Below are 16,436 nucleotides of genomic sequence, written 5' to 3'. Positions count from 1 at the left end.
GGCGCGTGGAAAATTCACAGTGAGCTATTTATGATTGATTATGGTTCACCATTCTATTGTTGTTCCCGATCCTCTTCTTCCCTTTAAAAGGTACTTTTCTTACTACTACTGCAACTTACTTCCTATCCCACTTTTGCAGTCTTCTTCCCTCCCCCCCAGTCCAACTATCGGACGTGATAGACTCGGGTTCCCCCGTTCCCCTTCAACTCAACAAGCTCCAAGAGGAGAGAAGCAATTCCTCAATTCCGTACTCGGAACATTCCTAGTTTCCCCGTGGTTCCCCCCTCCTTATAAACCCTTTCTTTAGGCAGAAACCGCATCCCCCATTCATTCCAGAACACCACTGCACCGCCGAGCCGCAACTGCCTCGGAGGCGGTTGCCGTGTGTCGCCCACCTTTTCTGGAAGGCTGATTGCGGCAGCGTTTGTTATTTGCCCAACGCAGTCCTACCTGACCCGCAACGACGGATCTCTCTCTCATCGGGAAGAGTGACCAAGGCTTTGCAAGGGCCTAGATCATGCCGGCATTGGTGCTGCCACTGCAAAAAGTCTTGAATTAAACCCATTCCGCTATACTTATCCTTCACTCGTCCCCTGGCGGCACTAGTCCCGTCAGATCCTATCCATGGCGGCCGAGGCAGATCTATCGGAGGGCCGCATGGCCGACATCATCCGTGCCCTTGAGCTCATCCATAGCCCCTCCTCGACAAATGAACTACGCAGGGAGGCCTTGACCTTTGTGGAGGCCCAGAAAGAAAGCAAATCTGCTGCTCGTAATGGTTTCCTGCTCGCTTCCCCCGAACAGAGCAACCCCTTGGTTCGCTACTTCGGCTTGGGTTTGCTAGATCACGTCTTGCGTCACACCTCCTTTGAGGCATCAGAACAGATCGATGCACTTAGGGGTCTGGTCCTCAAGCTGGCCGAATCGGTACGGCCAGAAGATCCCCCGTATATCCGCAACAAAATCACCCAATTATGGGCCGAAGTCGCCAAACGGAGCTGGGGCTTGGACTGGAACGACATGGACGCTACGCTCGTTCAGTTCTGGAATGCTAGTCTTGTTCACAAGGACTTAGTCCTGTCGATTCTGGAAACCCTGTCCGAAGACATCTTCTACCGCGAAGACACCGTTTCTTCCCTGCGCGGCACGGATCTCAATCGGGCTCTGGTGGAGATCTGCACTCCCCTGTCTGTCTTCGAGGAGATTCACCCAAAGAAGGACAGTATTGACCTGCGCTGTGGCCCGGAAGGTTGGCTTGCCCGCATCTGTGGGTTCCTGGCCGATTGTATCGGGAACATCCAAAACTCGAAGCAAGCGAAAGACTCAGCCCTTAAAGCTCTCGCGACTCTCAAGTCCGTCCTTGCATGGTCAATTCCCAAGGCAATTCTCTCTGCCAATTGCGTTCCTTCAATTGCGAGGGCATTCACTTGTGATGACGAATATGTATTGATGGTAAGTCTCCACCCAACCTGTGGTGGTCGTGCGAGGAGCATGTCATACTGATGTTAACCAATCTAGGCCGCGGTTGAAGCCCTGCATGCCTTATATAGTCGTTCCAATGTCGACATCGAGGGTTTCCAACCACTTGTCCACGTCATGTACGAAACGGAGTCCTTGAATGTGCTGCAGAAACTCTACGAATGGTCCATCGTTGGGCCTGACGACGTCGACGACCTACGATACACCATATGTAAGAAAGTGTCTGAGGTATGAAAAGAAAAAACCGCACTTGACGGGGAGGCGCACACTAACGCACATGAATAGATGATATCATATATTGCGGGTTTCCTTGAGGAAAAGTCATTTGCCCTGGAAAGCGTACAGGGCCTTAACCTTCCGTTCTTTTTCCACCTCACCGTCAGCGTTATTCAGAATCAAAGTCTTACTGTTTCGATTCCCGTTCTTCATGTGTGGTCTAAGTTAATCGCATCGGAGAGGATCGGAAATACAGACTTGGTTACTGGCCTCGTGCCTTCCCTACTGAGTATTTGCACCGAAAGATTAATTCGTTGGGAGTCATTCCCGTCCGACTCGGAGAATGCTACGGTTGTTTTCCTCAACGAGGATATTGACACTATCCCCGAAAGACATGCATTCGTTGGTAATTACCGGCGCTACTGCTCGTCTATCATCGAAAGCATCGTACAAAAGAGACCACAGGAAGCCATTCTTCATATCTTATCGGAAGTTGACTCTAACCTAGACAATCTCTACGCCGGAGTGGAGCCTTTCAGCGGTATGTATATCTTGCCTGGGTTTGAACTGTTAGCTAAACCCTGCATCAGTCAAGTCGTTTTCGAAGAACTCAATGCCCCTGATGCGTGCCGACACGCAGTTCGCAGTCGTTGAGGCAACACTGAAGGGATACAATAAATGGGTGTCTGCACATGGACGGATGCCCCAGCAAGACGTACGAGACACGACTCCAATCACCGTTATTCAGCTAACATAACTGTAGGAACAAAAGCGGAGCGAACTAGAACAGATGCTAGAGGCATGGGCTTTCAAGCTGATGCAGCGGAACTTTGAGGTTCGACTGACTTGCCCTCGAATATTATGTTTCAATATAACCAACTCATGTTACCCTACAGGATCCTATCCTTAAGCAGCGGGTCATCAAGCTTGTTGTCGATATTTCATCCAAAGCTCTGGATAAGACCCCGAGCTTTGCACTCAAGGCCCTAGAGTATATTCTCATGACGCGTCTACCTGACCAGCCGGAATACCCAGTGTACTCCGAGTCCGTCAAGGAACTCCACGGCTTGACCAGCCATGAACTCCGGAGGTTGGCTATGCGTTATGCAGACTACTTTGCTGTAAGTTAGACCACCATGGCTCCAAGCACTGCTAATTGTTCTGTCCACAGACCTTCTACGACATACTCGAGCCTAAGATCAAGGAGATCAGTATGGCCAACCGGGTAGATGACAAGCTCCAAATGGAGCTCACATCGATCCTGCTCATCATCATGTATGGCTCAACAACATCAGATCTAGCGCCCTAGTGCTGACCTTGCAGGCAACGTGCAAACAACGTCGAACCGTATCTCCGCCAGTCCCGCCTGGTGTCTTTTGTGGAACCCATAAAAAATGCTTGGCAGGAAGAGGAGTTTCGTAATATGAGCTCGACCTTTGAAGGCTTCTGCGTTATGCTCGGATTGCAGAGTGTTGGTCCATACATGCAAGCACGACACGCGCCCAAGCTCGAGGACTGGTCATCCGTGCCTTTGGATAGTGAGGGCAAGCTAATCCAGGAAGAGATGACCAGAAAGTTCCAGGTAATATTAACTCCCTAGTCATCACCAACACGTGCTAATTTCGGGATAGCAATTGCCTTTGAGAGGCACCAAGACTATGTTGGCCGTTTCCTCGGACAAACTTAAGAAAACAGATCAGGCGTACGAATTGGCCTGCAATATCTGGCATGACATTATTCCGACAATTCTGCCAACGCTACTGCAGCTTGTCAGGTAAGCCATCTGTCCATCAGCCCTGTATATCTGGCTAACCTCACACAGCAACGCGCATGCCTTCCACAACCCAGAGAACTGGGGTGGCTTGCCTCATAACATGCGCGGTGTGGTCGAGCGTATCCTGACCGATAGATTTTGGCAAGCTGGAATTTCCACTGGAAGCCGGGATGAATTTTATGCCAAGATCACGGCCTCGAAAGCCTCTCTCGAGGGATTTGCGTCCTCAGTAAGAGGCAAGATTCGGGCAGTTAGAGAATCCTGCTACTCCATGTTGTTCAGCATGAGCAGGCTGCGAGAGCATTTCTATGGGTTCGCAGAACTTCCCGGCCCCCTTGCCCAGGCGCTGTTCAAGGACTCCGCCCATCTTTCCTCCCATCAGTTCTCCGTCCTTCTTAACATCTCAAGGTGTTTGATTGATGACTGCCCTGTCCGCTTCCGGGCCCAGTTCCTGCCTCCAATGCTCTCCACTCTTTTCACAAATATCGATAAGAAAGTGACATCCGAGTGGGACGCCATTGAACGTCAGAAGGAAGGCCTTGGGGAAGGGGATCTGACCGATGAAATGAAATCCGAAAGTATCCTACGGCAGCTGACATACTCTGCGGTGATCTTCGTGGCAAGCCTATTGGACCCGCAGAGAGGGGGTAAGTTGAGTGACATTGTGCTTTCTATACTGTGCTAACTCTCTGTTTCAGATCCCGACGACGAGCCCGTAGATCCCAGTGTCCCACAGGAGGCACCGGCGCTCTCTGACTCCATCCGGCATTTTGTCCTCTCTTCTCCTGAGATCTTCGAGCCCGTGATGCTCTTTTGCACCCATGCCCTCCGTATGCGCGATACCCGGTGCTGCAGCATCATCACTCGCGTCATTCGCTCCATCCTTCAAGACTTTGCGCCCCCCAATGATACAGCAACAACCGTAACGATCCGCGAGTTTATCTCTTCCGAGGTGCTCAAGGCCTGCATCACATCTGTGCACGAACCTTACTTTGTTGACATGCAGAAAGACCTTGCCCAGCTCATCGCTTCCATCTGGATTCTGTATGGATCGTCCAGCCCCACCCCGCGGGCCGTGATGCTCAGCCTTCCGGGCTTGGACGAACAACGGGTTGCCAACGCAGAGGCTGCTCTCATACGTTCCTCCGCGGCGCGACAGCAGCGTGCGCTGATTTTGGATCTTCTGGAAGGCCTGAGAGGTGTGAGTATCGCCGAGCAGGGTAAAATTCTTGGCTCTCGTGAAGAACGTCGAAAGGCTAGGAGTGCGCTACAGGAACGGTACATGAGTACCGGTGAGATGGAGGGCCAACAGAATCACAAGGTCGATATCAACGATGGCCCGGACCTTGCCGGTGTCGCGGACTTGTTCGGTTAAAATCTCCCCCTAGATTCGGTGCGGCGGCCGCTCATACCCAGGTCCTCCCTTGTATAGTATGGTGGCTTTGGTTTCAAGCCTTCTCCGACATCACAGCCACCTTTTGCGGTTTTGACTTTTCTCACATATATAAGCACATAGACGCCTCCCCGGATGTCATGGCAGCGACGCAGCATAGTCTAATGTAGCAGCGGTTGATAGACGCCAATTGGCAAGAAAAAAAAAGAATACAAAACACTGAAAACGCATTGCGGAACTGGCCGGTCTCTTTGGTTTGGTATATCTACAACATACAATAGTAGCTCATCTTGACTATCCCGGTGCACCTGTTGATTCTCACGGAACCGCAGCCTACACGCCCATAACTGAATACTCCGAACCCATCATTTGCCTGCACGTGAACCCCCCAATCAGATCATGCGCAAGACGCTCGCCGTCCCAAAAAGGGAACGACCCGGGCAAACAGAAGACAACATAATCGAACGCACGCAAAATTTTATAATCTTCCAAGCGCTTATTGAGTGACCTTGCTGGGGGTATAAGTGAAGGTAGGGCGGACGAAGCTGTATTCAAATGAATCATGATTAGCATCTCCCTTGCCCAATTGACATCACCCCAATATGAATATAAAAAAACGTACCGGTCCGAGTTGTAGATCTTGGCATCCGTACCAAGGAGCTCCTTCTCACGAGCCTTGTCGGCGAAGTAGCGACGAGCCTGGTCACGGTCCTCCTCGGCCTGGAGAAGAGGCATGATGTGTATACGGCCCCACATCTTCTCACGGGCAAGTTCGCTATTTCATTCCCACATTTGTCAATTTCCATTCATTCTTCCTTTGCCGGTTATTCGGGGGAGAGGGCAGGCATGGACGTAACGTACTATTGTTCACGGACACCGTAGAAGAGCTTGTAGTATCCGTAGCCCATGATCAGGTGCATACCGATCAGGTAGTAGATGGGGCGGAAGCCACGGGCAGGGATGTTGCGCTATACAATTAATTAGCCATTGGCCTGCTTGCTCGTTCGTTTGAATGTAGGGTGTGTGGTTGCTCGTCGTTGGATCGGATTAATCGGACGGTTCGTTTCGTGTGTGGTTCAACGCACCTTGTACTGCACGGGCAAGTAGCCCCCCTGCGGGGGCATATCCTGAGGCATGGTGACTGAGGAGGAAAAAGGACTGGCGAGACAAGAGGAGGGGAGGGGTTTGCCGCAGCCTTTCAATTGAGGGTGGTGCTGGGAGACATGATGCGGTTGCGGATGGGAACTTGGGATGTTGTGTCACGTGATACATGCATGGTTTGGTAATGAGCGCTGAGGGGGTTTTGATTGGTGGGGGGCGCATTTTGGGTGATCTTCAGCTGGATAGCCGCTGGGTGGGTGCTTCAACTGATTTTGGTACCTGTTGGTGATTGTCTGTTCACTTTCTTTATTACTTTTTTTCTGTCTCTGTAAGGGATTATTTATTTGATTTGTTGTGACAGGGGAGAGAAAGAATTATTGCTAATTGAGGATTTCAACTACGTTATGGAGGAAGACAACGATCGGCCTAGAAAGCTTCCTAAGCTTGATCACGACGAGTCTCAGGATTCTGAACCCAGAATGACCGGTGCGCTGCAGGTTGCTGATAATGTCCCTACGGCTGCTACGGCTGGAACGGACAATGGCGACAATGAGCAACCTCCCATCACAGCCGAGAATGATACTACTACTACCCACGGCGCCGCCGCCGCCGACAGCACTACAGTCCCCGCCACCGAAGATGGAGCGCCCAAGATCTCCAAGCGCGAGATGAAGCGCCAACGCCGCCGCGAACAATGGGACCAGCAGCGCGATCTGCGACTCGCAAAGCGCAAGAAAACCGCTCAGGCGCGCAAAGAGCGCCGCCGCGCAGCGTTCGAACAGGCGCGGCTGGATGGTACGGAAGCCGAACTGAAGAAGCAATACGAACGGACTCAGGAGCGCTTCCGCAAGTCGACGCTGCTTCCGCTTACATTGGTGATTGACTGCGGATACGACGAGTTGATGTTGGAGAAGGAGCGGATTTCACTGGGATCGCAGATCACGCGGTCGTACTCGGATAACAGTCGGTCGGTGTATCGGTCGCATCTGGTGTTTTCGTCGTTCAATAAGAAGTTGAAGGAGCGGTTTGATACGAAGTTGAATAAGCATTACTTGAACTGGAAGGGGGTTAGGATCCTGCCGGATGATTTTGCCGAGGTGGCGGAGAAGGCGAAGGAGTGGATGGTTGTTCCTGACGGGGGTAAGATGGAGGGGGTGTTTGCTGATAAGACGGATATGAAGGCTGAGGAGGGGGAGGTGGTTTATCTGAGCAGTGACAGTCCCCATACGTTGACGGAGTTGAAGCCGTTCAGTACGTATATTGTCGGCGGGTTGGTGGATAAGAACCGGCACAAGGGGATTTGTTACAAGCAGGCTGTGGAGAAGGGGATCAAGACGGCTAAGCTGCCTATTGGGGATTATATCCAGATGGCGTCCAGACAGGTGCTGGCTACGAATCATGTCGTGGAGATCATGCTCAAGTGGTTGGAGCTGGGGGATTGGGGGAAGGCGTTCTTGGCTGTTATCCCGCAGCGGAAGGGTGGGAAGTTAAAGGAGTCGGGGGCTGAGGCGGAGGGATCTCAGCACGAGGAGGATAATGCAGAGGAGGAGGAAGAGGAGGCGTTGGAGCAGGCTCAGGAGGTTACTGATGAGGCGGTTGAGCAGGCCCAGCAGGCTGCAGAGGAGCCTGATGAGGCTATGGCAGAGGTGCCTGCGGAGGGCAAGTGAGGGGTGCAGTGCTAAGTAAAGTGTATATATGCAGCGTTATAAGCTGCCATGAGGTTGTCTACTCGATAAGTGGCTGGCCAATCTACATTTCTTCCAATAACTAGCAGGAAGTGATGCTTCATAGTTCTTTCTAGATTTGTACTGTTGTAAGTGGTGTAGTGAGATGACATAATTACACCGCCACATGTGCTGCGCCACATGGTTGCCACCGAGCGATGGATGACGGCAACCAAAACAACAACAACTTCGCCGTTCCATCTTTTTTTTCGTTTCTTCCTTCCAGAAGCTCCACAGAGACTCGCCTGCTCTTTGCTCTGTTTGCTGTCTGGGCCCTGGCCTTCTTCACACTGCCCCCAGACCAAGGCTCATCCTTTCCTGTTTACTTTCCGTCCCCTCTGTTGTCTGGTTACCTGCCTCAATCCCTGTCCCTAGCAACCCACCTTATCTCAAAGTTCAGTAAACAAGGTTGCTGTTGCTGAGCAGCAAAGCAGCTCCAGCCATGTTTGTGCTCCGCAACGGTAAGTCCCTTCCATTCCCGGATGTCTTTACCTCGAGGGCAGCTCTGCCTTTACTTTTGGCTTTGCTACCCCGCCATCTGCCCCTCCTCCCCTCATCCTCTTCCCCTGCTTCCTCCCATCCTACCTTCATCACTTATTGGTCCCCTCTCATACTGACGTATCCTCTCGGGACTTGTGCAGTGAGCAAGTACCTCTTCGGAGACTCTTCCAAGGAATCTATTATCGAGATCCCTCAGGGACAACTCTACCTCGTTCGCCCTCTGTCGCCCAAGGGTTACTCGGAGCTCATCTTCAAGGACGCCGCCGCCTCCATCAGACGCACCGGTCAGGAATTTCAGTACCAGCTTGTTATCCAGCGCGCCTACGAGGAAGGCGAGGAGGAGCTCGGGGAAGAGGACGACGAACAAGGCGGCAGTGACAGCCTCGACAAGGACGAAAAGGTCTTCCTGCTCGATCAGGCGTTGCACTTCCGCTCCGAGGTGCGCGACGGAGGAGCAAAGATCTTGGCCTGGAGAGACCTGAGTGGCGACGTTGGCGACCTCTTCGAGTTTGTCTGCGACCCCTCCGTACCTTCGGATAAGGTTTCCACCTTCGAGCTAGCCGCTCTGCAGTGCCAGTACGAGCGCGCATACCGCCGGAGCTCCCAGAACGTGAGCCGCGAAGATCTGCAAGAGTTCTCTTTCCAGGAGGAGAGGCCTATCCCGTCTGCAAGCCCTATCTCTTCTTCAGCACGGTCTCCTGCTCGGTCGCTGACATCTGGAGAGTCGACCGCCGCCATGGTGAAGGACGTCGAATACTCGCGGTCCAAGGGACAAATCAAGCCCGCAGCCTCGGAGGAAGCCACGGTTGCTCCCCCTTCTGCAGCACAGCCTGAAGCTAGAGAGATCCTCGCCCAGGAGAAGGCCGAGCTGCACCTGTTCGATTTTGTGAGCGGAACGTTCGTTTTGCAGGCGGCCAGCGTGACTGCGACGGTTTCTGAGGTTGGTGACTGGACGTACTGGCTCCAGATCAGCGGAGAAGATAAGGAGTGGCTTGGACAGGCTGTCGTTGCGGACATCAACCCCGTTTTCAATTTCGAATATCTGTCTTTTATCTTCAATGCCTACGGTGAAGATGGTTCGGCTTACTCCTGGCTCTTGCGCTTCAAGGACCAGGAGACTGAGGAGAGGTTCCAGGAGGGTCTCATGCAGGCTCTGTGGGAACAGCTGAATGAGATGAAGTGGACGAAGGTCAAGGAACAAGAACGGGAGTACGTGCTGGATGCCTTCCAGGATCTCACAATGGAGGATGCCGAGGAACGCGAAGCCGAGGCTGAAGAGGAGGAAGAAGAGGAGAGTGAGGAGGAAGACCACTACGACGGTCAACGCAGCGAACACTACGATTCTGACGAGGAGCAAGATGATGTCGTTACGCGGGATGACGATGGAAACGTCAACTCTCAACTTGCTGTCGGTTACAAGCATGACCGCTCCTTTGTCGTTCGTGGTTCCAAGATTGGCGTCTTCAAACACACTCCCGACAACAACCTCGAGTTCTCTACCAACATCTCCAAGGTTGAGACTCCCAGGGGCAAGCTCTTCAGCCCCAAGAAGGTCATGTTGCACGCCGAAGACACCAACATGATCCTCCAGAACGGTGACGATCCGAACTCGCTTTACCGGATGGACCTGGAGTATGGTAAGATTGTGGATGAGTGGAAGGTCCACGATGACATTCCGGTCACTACCTTTGCTCCTGAGACTGTGAGTAACCTCTTTATCTGGTTTTATGTGAAATATCTGCTGACTTGCCTAGAAATTCTCTCAAATGACCGCTGCACAGACCTTCGTTGGTGCTTCTAAGAATGCCCTCTACCGCATCGACCCTCGTGTCGACGGAAACAAGTTGGTGGACACCGACCTGAAGCAGTATGCCAGCAAGAACGACTTCTCTTCGGTGGCTACTACTGAGAAGGGATACCTTGCTGTGGCTTCCAACAAGGGTGATATTCGGATGTTTGACCGTCTTGGAATCAACGCCAAGACGCATATTCCTGCTCTGGGAGAGCCGATCATCGGTCTGGATGTGTCTGCGGACGGCCGCTGGGTGCTCGCAACCTGCCGGACATACCTCCTTCTCATCGACTCACTGCAGAAGGAGGGCAAGAACGAGGGCAAGCTTGGCTTCGAGCGCTCCTTCGCCAAGGACTCCAAGCCCCAGCCTCGTCGCCTGGGTCTGCAGCCTGCCCATGTGGCCCAGTTCCAGCACGAGACGAAGAAGCCTATCAGCTTCACCCAGGCGCGTTTCAACACCGGTGTCGACAGCCAGGAGACATCGATTGTCACTGCCACTGGTCCTTTCATCATTACCTGGAGCTTGAAGAAGGTCGTTGCCGGACGCAAGGACCCCTACACCATCAAGCGTTACGGCGAGGACGTCATGGCGGACAACTTCCGATTCGGTTCGGACAAGAACGTCATTGTGGCCCTGCCCAACGAAGTCAACATGGTTGCCAAGAGGAGTTTGATGAAGCCCACTCGCGAGAGTATCGCCGGACCCCCGGTCACTCCCCGTCGCCGAACCCAATGGGGCAGCCGGTTAGGCAGGGACGAGATTGTCAACTCGCCTTACTGATGAGTGGCTTTTCATGTTCTTTTGCGCCGCTGCATACCCTCTTGATGTTTCGGTTTCTCATACTTTTCTATTTTCTTCTTCCACTCTGATATTTTGTGAAACGGTTTAATGTCTTTTCACGGTGATATGAACGGATGGCGAACGGTTGCACTGCGGAATTAAGCATTGATATTTGTACCCTTATTAGTAGCTGATAATACGACTACGAATTATGACTGACGTTGCATGATGGTTGATGGATGACATTCTGGGCCGACGGCCACGTAGTATATAGTTGCGCTTATCGTCGACAGGTAGCCCGTACCTGTTGCGGCGCTGCCTCAACCCCCTAGTAGCTAGCTCAACGTAGGCAAATCAAGCCAGCAATTGCACATCCAGTCCCAAAACACCACCACCATCCAACCAACCCATGATTATGGACCATTCTGCCAGCAGATGATAGTCACGCATCCCACTCACTCAATCCATTACAGCCAAATTAACATTGGCAATATAGCAAGCAGTACTTCCCCACTCAAGACCCAACATACCACACCTCCACATCAATAATATCAAACTTGACGCCCTCATCCGAGAGCGGCTCATTCCCGAAAGTCTGGCACGACGCACTAACTCCCTTTTCCAGACTCGAGTCAACCCATAAACCATAATGTCCGTCACTACACCCATTAGCATCATCATCACAATCACCATAGACACAGCACAAGAAAAAGGATAGAATTAACATACCCCCCACCCAAACTCAAAAACCCCGTCTCACAAAACATCATATAATCATTAACCCCGGAATACGGAAACGCCTTGAAGCGAATCTGCTCAGGCGTGACAGTCCCACTCGTCCTTCCACTACTTGCACCACCATTTCCAGCAGCTCCAGAGGCAGAAGTAGGAGAAAGCCACATCTCCCCCTCCGCCCGACGCAGCGTCGTCGACCGTCCCGCGTTCGTTGTGTCCGCGCTCGGAGGCAGCGGTAATCCAGCTTTCTCGAGCACTTCGGCCTGTACCCCACTTCCTTCTTCACCAGCGGTATCCCCATTAGTGAAATTGCTCAACATAGCCGTAGCAGGAGGTAACACGCTCGCCCTCCAGAGGAAACACTCCCCGGTGCCGTAGTAATGCGAGTCCGGGTGCGGGGGGTCAGTCATGTAGGCGCCGAAGACGGCGTTCGAGGACGGGGACGCATCCCTGATGACGAGGACGTAGCCGGCGCGGGGGCTACGGGTGGAGGCGATGTCGCGGCAATTGTCGTATAGGGTGGAGAGGGAGGCGCCGTCGCGGTCGAGACTGTAGGCTAGGTGCCAGGTGTTGCAGAGTTGGAGGCGCGGGGGGACTAGAAGGCGGATTTCTTCGGCGAGGGAGCGGGTGAGGAGCGGAGAGGGGTCGGAGAGCGTGAGGGGGGTTAGAGGGGGTGGTTGGAAGGGGGAGGCGGTGCGGATGGGGGTGAAGACGGGGTTGGAGGGGTCATTGGTGGTGGTTTTGCGGCGCATGTTGTTGTTGGTGTTGGTGGAGGGGGGGTCGGTGAGGCGGCGATAGAGACCGGAGACGACGTGGGTTACTGGGTAGGAGAAGTAGGAGGCGGCGGATTGTTGGATGGAGGAGGGGGTAGTTGCGTTGGTGCTGGTGCTGCTGGTTGTGGGGGGTGGTCGAGATTCAGATCTCGAGCTGGAGGACGACATGCGTGCTGCTGCTGCTGCTGTGCGGGCGATGACCGTGGGTTTTTGGTTTGGGGGATTGATTAGTTAGGATGGGAGGGAAGGGGGGAGATTAATAATGGGGATAGGGGGGAGATCATGCAATTGAGATGGATGAGAGGGGAGGAGAGGATGATGTGGTGGAGAGTTAGAGGGAGATAAGACGATGGGACGGGGAGATGCAGAAGGGAGGAGATTAGTTAATTAATTAATTAATGTTCGTCACGCTTTGCGGATCGGCGGGAGAGCTTCTATGCGGAGGTTTCCTCCTGCCTACTTTTGGTAATTAGTCGTGCTTGTGCATGGCACGGCACATGCCAATTGTCAACATTTGTGTAGTTAGAATACGATTGGTGAATCAACAATTTACAACTATCTGCTAGTTACTAAACTACTGTATTCCTATTTCTGCCACACCTGCTCGACAAATGCTGTCAGGTCGGCCTTCAGCTCGCGTGGACGCTCCAATGCGGCAAAGTGTCCTCCCTGTCGATCAATGTCAGATTTTCAACGCACGAATTTATACTGGGGTTAACCTACCTCTGCATGATCCCGGAAGAATACTAGATTTCCCGTTGTAGCAATCCAGCTCCGAGGCACAGGACAAAGGTCCTTGGGGAAGAAGGAGAACCCAAACGGCTTGTGAATATATAATTCCTTCTGCAGCATCGTCGCTCTATTGGGAGCGGAGGCAGTTGGGGTAGTCTACACTGTCAGCACGCCAAATACTAATACTACTACTCGGTTACATTCTTCATACATACCTCACGGTAGGTATGGATTGCCCGCGGAAAACTCTCCGTCAGCCAATACAGGCTGACCATCTCGAGGATGGTCTCAGAAGGGAGGGGTTTATCCACCCATTGGAGATATTTCTCACCAATCCTGGATGCAGTCAGCCAGAATCTTTAACATATATTTGTCCGAAAAAAGCAAACCCACCATGCAAGTAATGCGATCGGACTGCTGGACAGCACGTGGCCAATAGTACTGGGCCGAGTACTGTGCTCCATGGCATAAGCTAAGCCATCGGTCATGAACTTCTCCATTCGCGCGATTCCCTCCTTCTCCGCTGCGGACAAGCTCTCAATTGACGGGCCGTCAGGGGGAGCTCTCATTGCGCACAGGTTCACTATACTGTTGGTGTCTTGTAAACATATATGAGGGCGGTGCACTTACAATGAACCGCTGGTGGAAGTTAGCATGGCAGCATATTCGATGGCGAAGCAGCACTAACCTTTGCAGGCGTCGAAACTCACGCCTAATAGTCGTCCAACAAAGCTACCAATATCGCCACCTTGAATAATATAACCACTTCCGAACCCGAGGTCCTTCATCAACTGGTCTACGACCCGGGCGTTGTCCATCAAGCCGAAGTCCTTGTCCAGCGGGGGACCAGATGAAAAAGTATACCCAGGAAGGGACGGAACAATCAGATGGAATGGAAGAGTCTCAGGGGTGTACTCCTCCCGGAATAGCTGCAGGATTGGGTAGAACTCAACGAAGCTGCCTGTAGACTCATTAGACCTGTTGAACATACCGTAAGCGAGGCGAAGTATATACTTACCAGGCCAACCATGGAGCAACGCGATAGGCACAGCATCCTCTCTCGGTGAGAATAAAGCAGCAAAATGAATCGTGAGACCTTCGATCTCCGTAGTAAACTGAGGGAAAGAGTTCAATCGAGCTTCAAACGGTCGCCTACATTGGCCTGTCAGCATTGCACATCGATGGTCCAGACAGGCAGACGAACCAGTCAAACTCCGAGAGCCATTTCTCTCGCATAGATGTCAGCCATTCGGAAGTGATGCCAAATCGGCCATCCGATTGCAGGCTCTCATAGGTGGGAGGAGCAATCTTGGACAGTCGGATGAGGGTCTTCAGGTCATTCAACTGTTCATCCGGAATGGAGACAGTGAAGGGATTCGGCGAAATGCTCGCCGACGAGGGAAACTTGGCGAACGGAGCGGACATGATGAGTCGTAGCTAAGGGGATATATGAACAGAAGAAACGGAGATGAAAGAGAGAAGTGGTGAGAAATGAGGGGTTACCCAGAAAATGTATTGAATGATAAGCAATATTAGATTATGGGCGGGGTCACGGCTGGTCCGAGGCTCACCTTCACTGCTACTAATTATTGCTCCTCCAGTGAGCATCACGCAGATACGACAGCGCAAAGATTGGACAGACCTAGCATGCTTATCAACATTTCTGCAAGCCCTCTTGGCATTGCACCAATCATCTGTCATTATAGGAGTCAGCATATACCACTACCTCTCACCTGATGCGGATGGGTGCAGCTATCACTCATTGAAGTAGCTTAGTTCTCCCGTCCTCTATTTATTCGAGACTATGATTTTCCACGAAAGGTTTGGAGAATAAGGACTACCTACAAGTATTTGGGGATCTAAGTAATTTTAACGAGGCCAGCAGATCGACATGCATGTATACGGCCATCATCATGCGCAGGTAGAGAAGGAATCGCAGTTGATTGGATCACTTTCATGGCTACTACTGCAGTAAGCTCGACTTCAACATAAAGTTAGATTTTGAGTTATATCATTGTCACTGGTCTAACTAAACTGATTGGAGATTATTATCTAGACAAGTCACGTCCACTTGTGTCCGGAATCCCTTAGAACAAACACGGGCAGTATAAACTGAAGTATTAAGACACCCTTGGATACCTCCGCGTGGTAATGAATATGGTAGCTAAGAAAATGAAGACACTAATAAACATCCTTTCTGTCATAATAAACCCTTCCAACCCTATCTACATATAATCCTTGGTCCTCTCCTCACAAAACTCCCAAAACTCACACGCCCTCCCCGTCCCACCCTCCTCCTTACTCTTCATTGCATCCAACAACCCCGGCGCCACAGCATCATGGATCCTCCCCCAAGGAACAACATACGCACCATTATTCTCCAGTCCCAGATTCCCTGACAACCCCGCATACAGCACCGTATGAGCCGCCAAAGCCGGACTATGTAGCAGCGGCCAGGAGAGAATCTTCATCCAGCGCGCATTCCTCAGAAGATTCGTATTAGCTGCGCCCGGATTCTGCGCTACGCTGACGATGCCCTTCTCGCCATACCGACGGGCCATTTCCGTGGACAGGAACCAGTTGCCCAGCTTGGAGGTGACATAGTTCCGCACAGCGTCTTTCGGTGGGTTGGTTAGCTCCGACATGATGATGCCTTCGGGCGGAGCGGAGAGCTCGGCGACTTGACTGCTTGTCCAGACGACGCGGACGGAGCCGGAGGTGGTGAGTCCAGAGTCGGATGATGCAGCGGCTTCAAGGAGGGGGGTTAAGAGCTGGGTGAGGAGGAAAGGGCCTAGACAGTTTGTTGCGAGTTGGAGCTCGATGCATTGTTTGGAGACGCTGCCTAGCGGGGGTTGGGACACGCCAGCATTGTTGAAGAGGAGATCGAGCTTGGATTCTTTGCTGATAAAGGTAGAGGCGGTAGCCTTGATGGCAGAGAGGTCGTCAAGATGGAGTTCGAGGAAATGTAGCTCGCCTGGGCTGGACTTGCTAGCCTCAGGGACGGACTTCTGGATAGCCTGGATGGCCGCGTGAGCAGCGGTCTCTGATCGTCCTGCTATGTATACTTTGGCGCCTTTTCGGTAGAGGACCTTGGCTACTTCGAAGCCGATGCCTGATGCGCCGCCGGTGATGAGCACCACTTTGCCCGATTGCTGGGGGAGGTCATCGGGGGTGAAGGTTGGACGGGGAGGGAAGAATTGAGAGAATTGAGCTCCCATTGTGGAGGTGGATAATAGTTGGTGCTGTGAGATGGCGATTAAGTCACATATTTATGTGTTGGGTTCTTGGCGAGGCCCCTGCAGGGTATATCTAGTCCCGTCAATCGTTATACATGTTTAGACGAGCGGACCAACCGGCGCTACTATAGAACTGACCGGCTCGGTTGTTAGCGTTGACACTCAGCTAGCTCTAGCACAGCCTGCTGGGAATTGGCTT

The 16,436-nt window shown here is 52.3% G+C and overlaps 7 protein-coding genes across 7 annotated transcripts; 3 read left to right on the top strand and 4 right to left on the bottom strand.

Annotated features, from left to right (window-relative positions):
* The first annotated feature begins 466 nt into the window (after nt 1-466).
* Nucleotides 467-5,129, top strand: BO87DRAFT_78144 (karyopherin MSN5). Its single transcript, XM_025629558.1, has 11 exons — nt 467-1,452; nt 1,519-1,707; nt 1,765-2,236; nt 2,286-2,410; nt 2,459-2,530; nt 2,592-2,816; nt 2,867-2,970; nt 3,019-3,277; nt 3,327-3,469; nt 3,518-4,116; nt 4,168-5,129. The coding sequence occupies exons 1-11, from the start codon at nt 625-627 to the stop codon at nt 4,842-4,844; spliced, it is 3,693 nt and encodes a 1,230-aa protein (XP_025484648.1). The 5' UTR covers nt 467-624; the 3' UTR covers nt 4,845-5,129.
* On the bottom strand, nt 5,088-6,070 carry BO87DRAFT_372366 (putative NADH-ubiquinone oxidoreductase subunit GRIM-19). The gene is made up of 4 exons (XM_025622268.1): nt 5,948-6,070; nt 5,724-5,830; nt 5,485-5,637; nt 5,088-5,407 (listed from the first exon to the last, which is right to left on the bottom strand). The coding sequence occupies exons 1-4, from the start codon at nt 5,996-5,998 to the stop codon at nt 5,359-5,361; spliced, it is 360 nt and encodes a 119-aa protein (XP_025484647.1). The 5' UTR covers nt 5,999-6,070; the 3' UTR covers nt 5,088-5,358.
* Nucleotides 6,071-6,239: 169 nt separating this feature from the next.
* On the top strand, nt 6,240-7,708 carry trm10 (tRNA (guanine(9)-N(1))-methyltransferase). Its single transcript, XM_025622267.1, has one exon. It carries the CDS (start codon nt 6,368-6,370, stop codon nt 7,628-7,630), a length of 1,263 nt encoding a protein of 420 aa, XP_025484646.1. The 5' UTR covers nt 6,240-6,367; the 3' UTR covers nt 7,631-7,708.
* Nucleotides 7,709-7,888: 180 nt separating this feature from the next.
* Nucleotides 7,889-10,986, top strand: BO87DRAFT_455000 (uncharacterized protein). The gene is made up of 3 exons (XM_025628609.1): nt 7,889-8,148; nt 8,329-9,890; nt 9,943-10,986. The coding sequence occupies exons 1-3, from the start codon at nt 8,130-8,132 to the stop codon at nt 10,759-10,761; spliced, it is 2,400 nt and encodes a 799-aa protein (XP_025484645.1). The 5' UTR covers nt 7,889-8,129; the 3' UTR covers nt 10,762-10,986.
* A 10-nt stretch (nt 10,987-10,996) lies between these two features.
* On the bottom strand, nt 10,997-12,598 carry BO87DRAFT_372363 (putative oxidative stress response protein Oxr1). Its single transcript, XM_025622266.1, has 2 exons — nt 11,491-12,598; nt 10,997-11,420 (listed from the first exon to the last, which is right to left on the bottom strand). The coding sequence occupies exons 1-2, from the start codon at nt 12,435-12,437 to the stop codon at nt 11,276-11,278; spliced, it is 1,092 nt and encodes a 363-aa protein (XP_025484644.1). The 5' UTR covers nt 12,438-12,598; the 3' UTR covers nt 10,997-11,275.
* A 179-nt stretch (nt 12,599-12,777) lies between these two features.
* Nucleotides 12,778-14,584, bottom strand: BO87DRAFT_372362 (epoxide hydrolase family protein). Its single transcript, XM_025622265.1, has 8 exons — nt 14,206-14,584; nt 14,020-14,153; nt 13,690-13,962; nt 13,632-13,640; nt 13,395-13,584; nt 13,217-13,337; nt 12,993-13,157; nt 12,778-12,938 (listed from the first exon to the last, which is right to left on the bottom strand). The coding sequence occupies exons 1-8, from the start codon at nt 14,424-14,426 to the stop codon at nt 12,855-12,857; spliced, it is 1,197 nt and encodes a 398-aa protein (XP_025484643.1). The 5' UTR covers nt 14,427-14,584; the 3' UTR covers nt 12,778-12,854.
* Nucleotides 14,585-15,226: 642 nt separating this feature from the next.
* BO87DRAFT_412108 (short-chain dehydrogenase) lies at nt 15,227-16,219 on the bottom strand (the record flags this gene model as incomplete). The annotated part of the gene is made up of 1 exon (XM_025626482.1): nt 15,227-16,219. One exon carries the CDS (start codon nt 16,217-16,219, stop codon nt 15,227-15,229), a length of 993 nt encoding a protein of 330 aa, XP_025484642.1.
* Between the last annotated feature and the right edge of the window lie 217 nt (nt 16,220-16,436).

The sequence above is a fragment of the Aspergillus neoniger genome (assembly GCF_003184625.1).
Source record: "Aspergillus neoniger CBS 115656 unplaced genomic scaffold BO87scaffold_2, whole genome shotgun sequence".
Lineage (NCBI taxonomy): Eukaryota > Fungi > Ascomycota > Eurotiomycetes > Eurotiales > Aspergillaceae > Aspergillus > Aspergillus neoniger.
Note: the sequence above shows the minus strand (reverse complement) of the source record. Positions and strands in the feature narration are given on the sequence as shown.

What these genes read in the sequence shown, in the direction of transcription:
- BO87DRAFT_78144 (XM_025629558.1), top strand. Translation starts at nt 625, where the DNA reads ATGGCGGCCGAGGCAGATCTATCGGAGGGCCGCATGGCCGACATCATC. An exon ending in TGATGCAGCGGAACTTTGAG is followed by an intron (nt 2,531 to 2,591) that starts GTTCGACTGACT and finishes GTTACCCTACAG; the next exon opens with GATCCTATCCTTAAGCAGCG. An exon ending in ACGCTACTGCAGCTTGTCAG is followed by an intron (nt 3,470 to 3,517) that starts GTAAGCCATCTG and finishes AACCTCACACAG; the next exon opens with CAACGCGCATGCCTTCCACA.
- trm10 (XM_025622267.1), top strand. Translation starts at nt 6,368, where the DNA reads ATGGAGGAAGACAACGATCGGCCTAGAAAGCTTCCTAAGCTTGATCAC.
- BO87DRAFT_372362 (XM_025622265.1), bottom strand. Translation starts at nt 14,426, where the DNA reads ATGTCCGCTCCGTTCGCCAAGTTTCCCTCGTCGGCGAGCATTTCGCCG. An exon ending in TGGCTCTCGGAGTTTGACTG is followed by an intron (nt 14,154 to 14,205) that starts GTTCGTCTGCCT and finishes AGGCCAATGTAG; the next exon opens with GCGACCGTTTGAAGCTCGAT. An exon ending in GTTGCTCCATGGTTGGCCTG is followed by an intron (nt 13,963 to 14,019) that starts GTAAGTATATAC and finishes ATGAGTCTACAG; the next exon opens with GCAGCTTCGTTGAGTTCTAC.
- BO87DRAFT_455000 (XM_025628609.1), top strand. An exon ending in CTACCTTTGCTCCTGAGACT is followed by an intron (nt 9,891 to 9,942) that starts GTGAGTAACCTC and finishes TGACTTGCCTAG; the next exon opens with AAATTCTCTCAAATGACCGC.
- BO87DRAFT_372366 (XM_025622268.1), bottom strand. Translation starts at nt 5,998, where the DNA reads ATGCCTCAGGATATGCCCCCGCAGGGGGGCTACTTGCCCGTGCAGTAC. An exon ending in ACTTGCCCGTGCAGTACAAG is followed by an intron (nt 5,831 to 5,947) that starts GTGCGTTGAACC and finishes TTAATTGTATAG; the next exon opens with CGCAACATCCCTGCCCGTGG. An exon ending in AAGATCTACAACTCGGACCG is followed by an intron (nt 5,408 to 5,484) that starts GTACGTTTTTTT and finishes ATTTGAATACAG; the next exon opens with CTTCGTCCGCCCTACCTTCA.
- BO87DRAFT_372363 (XM_025622266.1), bottom strand. Translation starts at nt 12,437, where the DNA reads ATGTCGTCCTCCAGCTCGAGATCTGAATCTCGACCACCCCCCACAACC. An exon ending in TTTTTGAGTTTGGGTGGGGG is followed by an intron (nt 11,421 to 11,490) that starts GTATGTTAATTC and finishes TAATGGGTGTAG; the next exon opens with TGACGGACATTATGGTTTAT.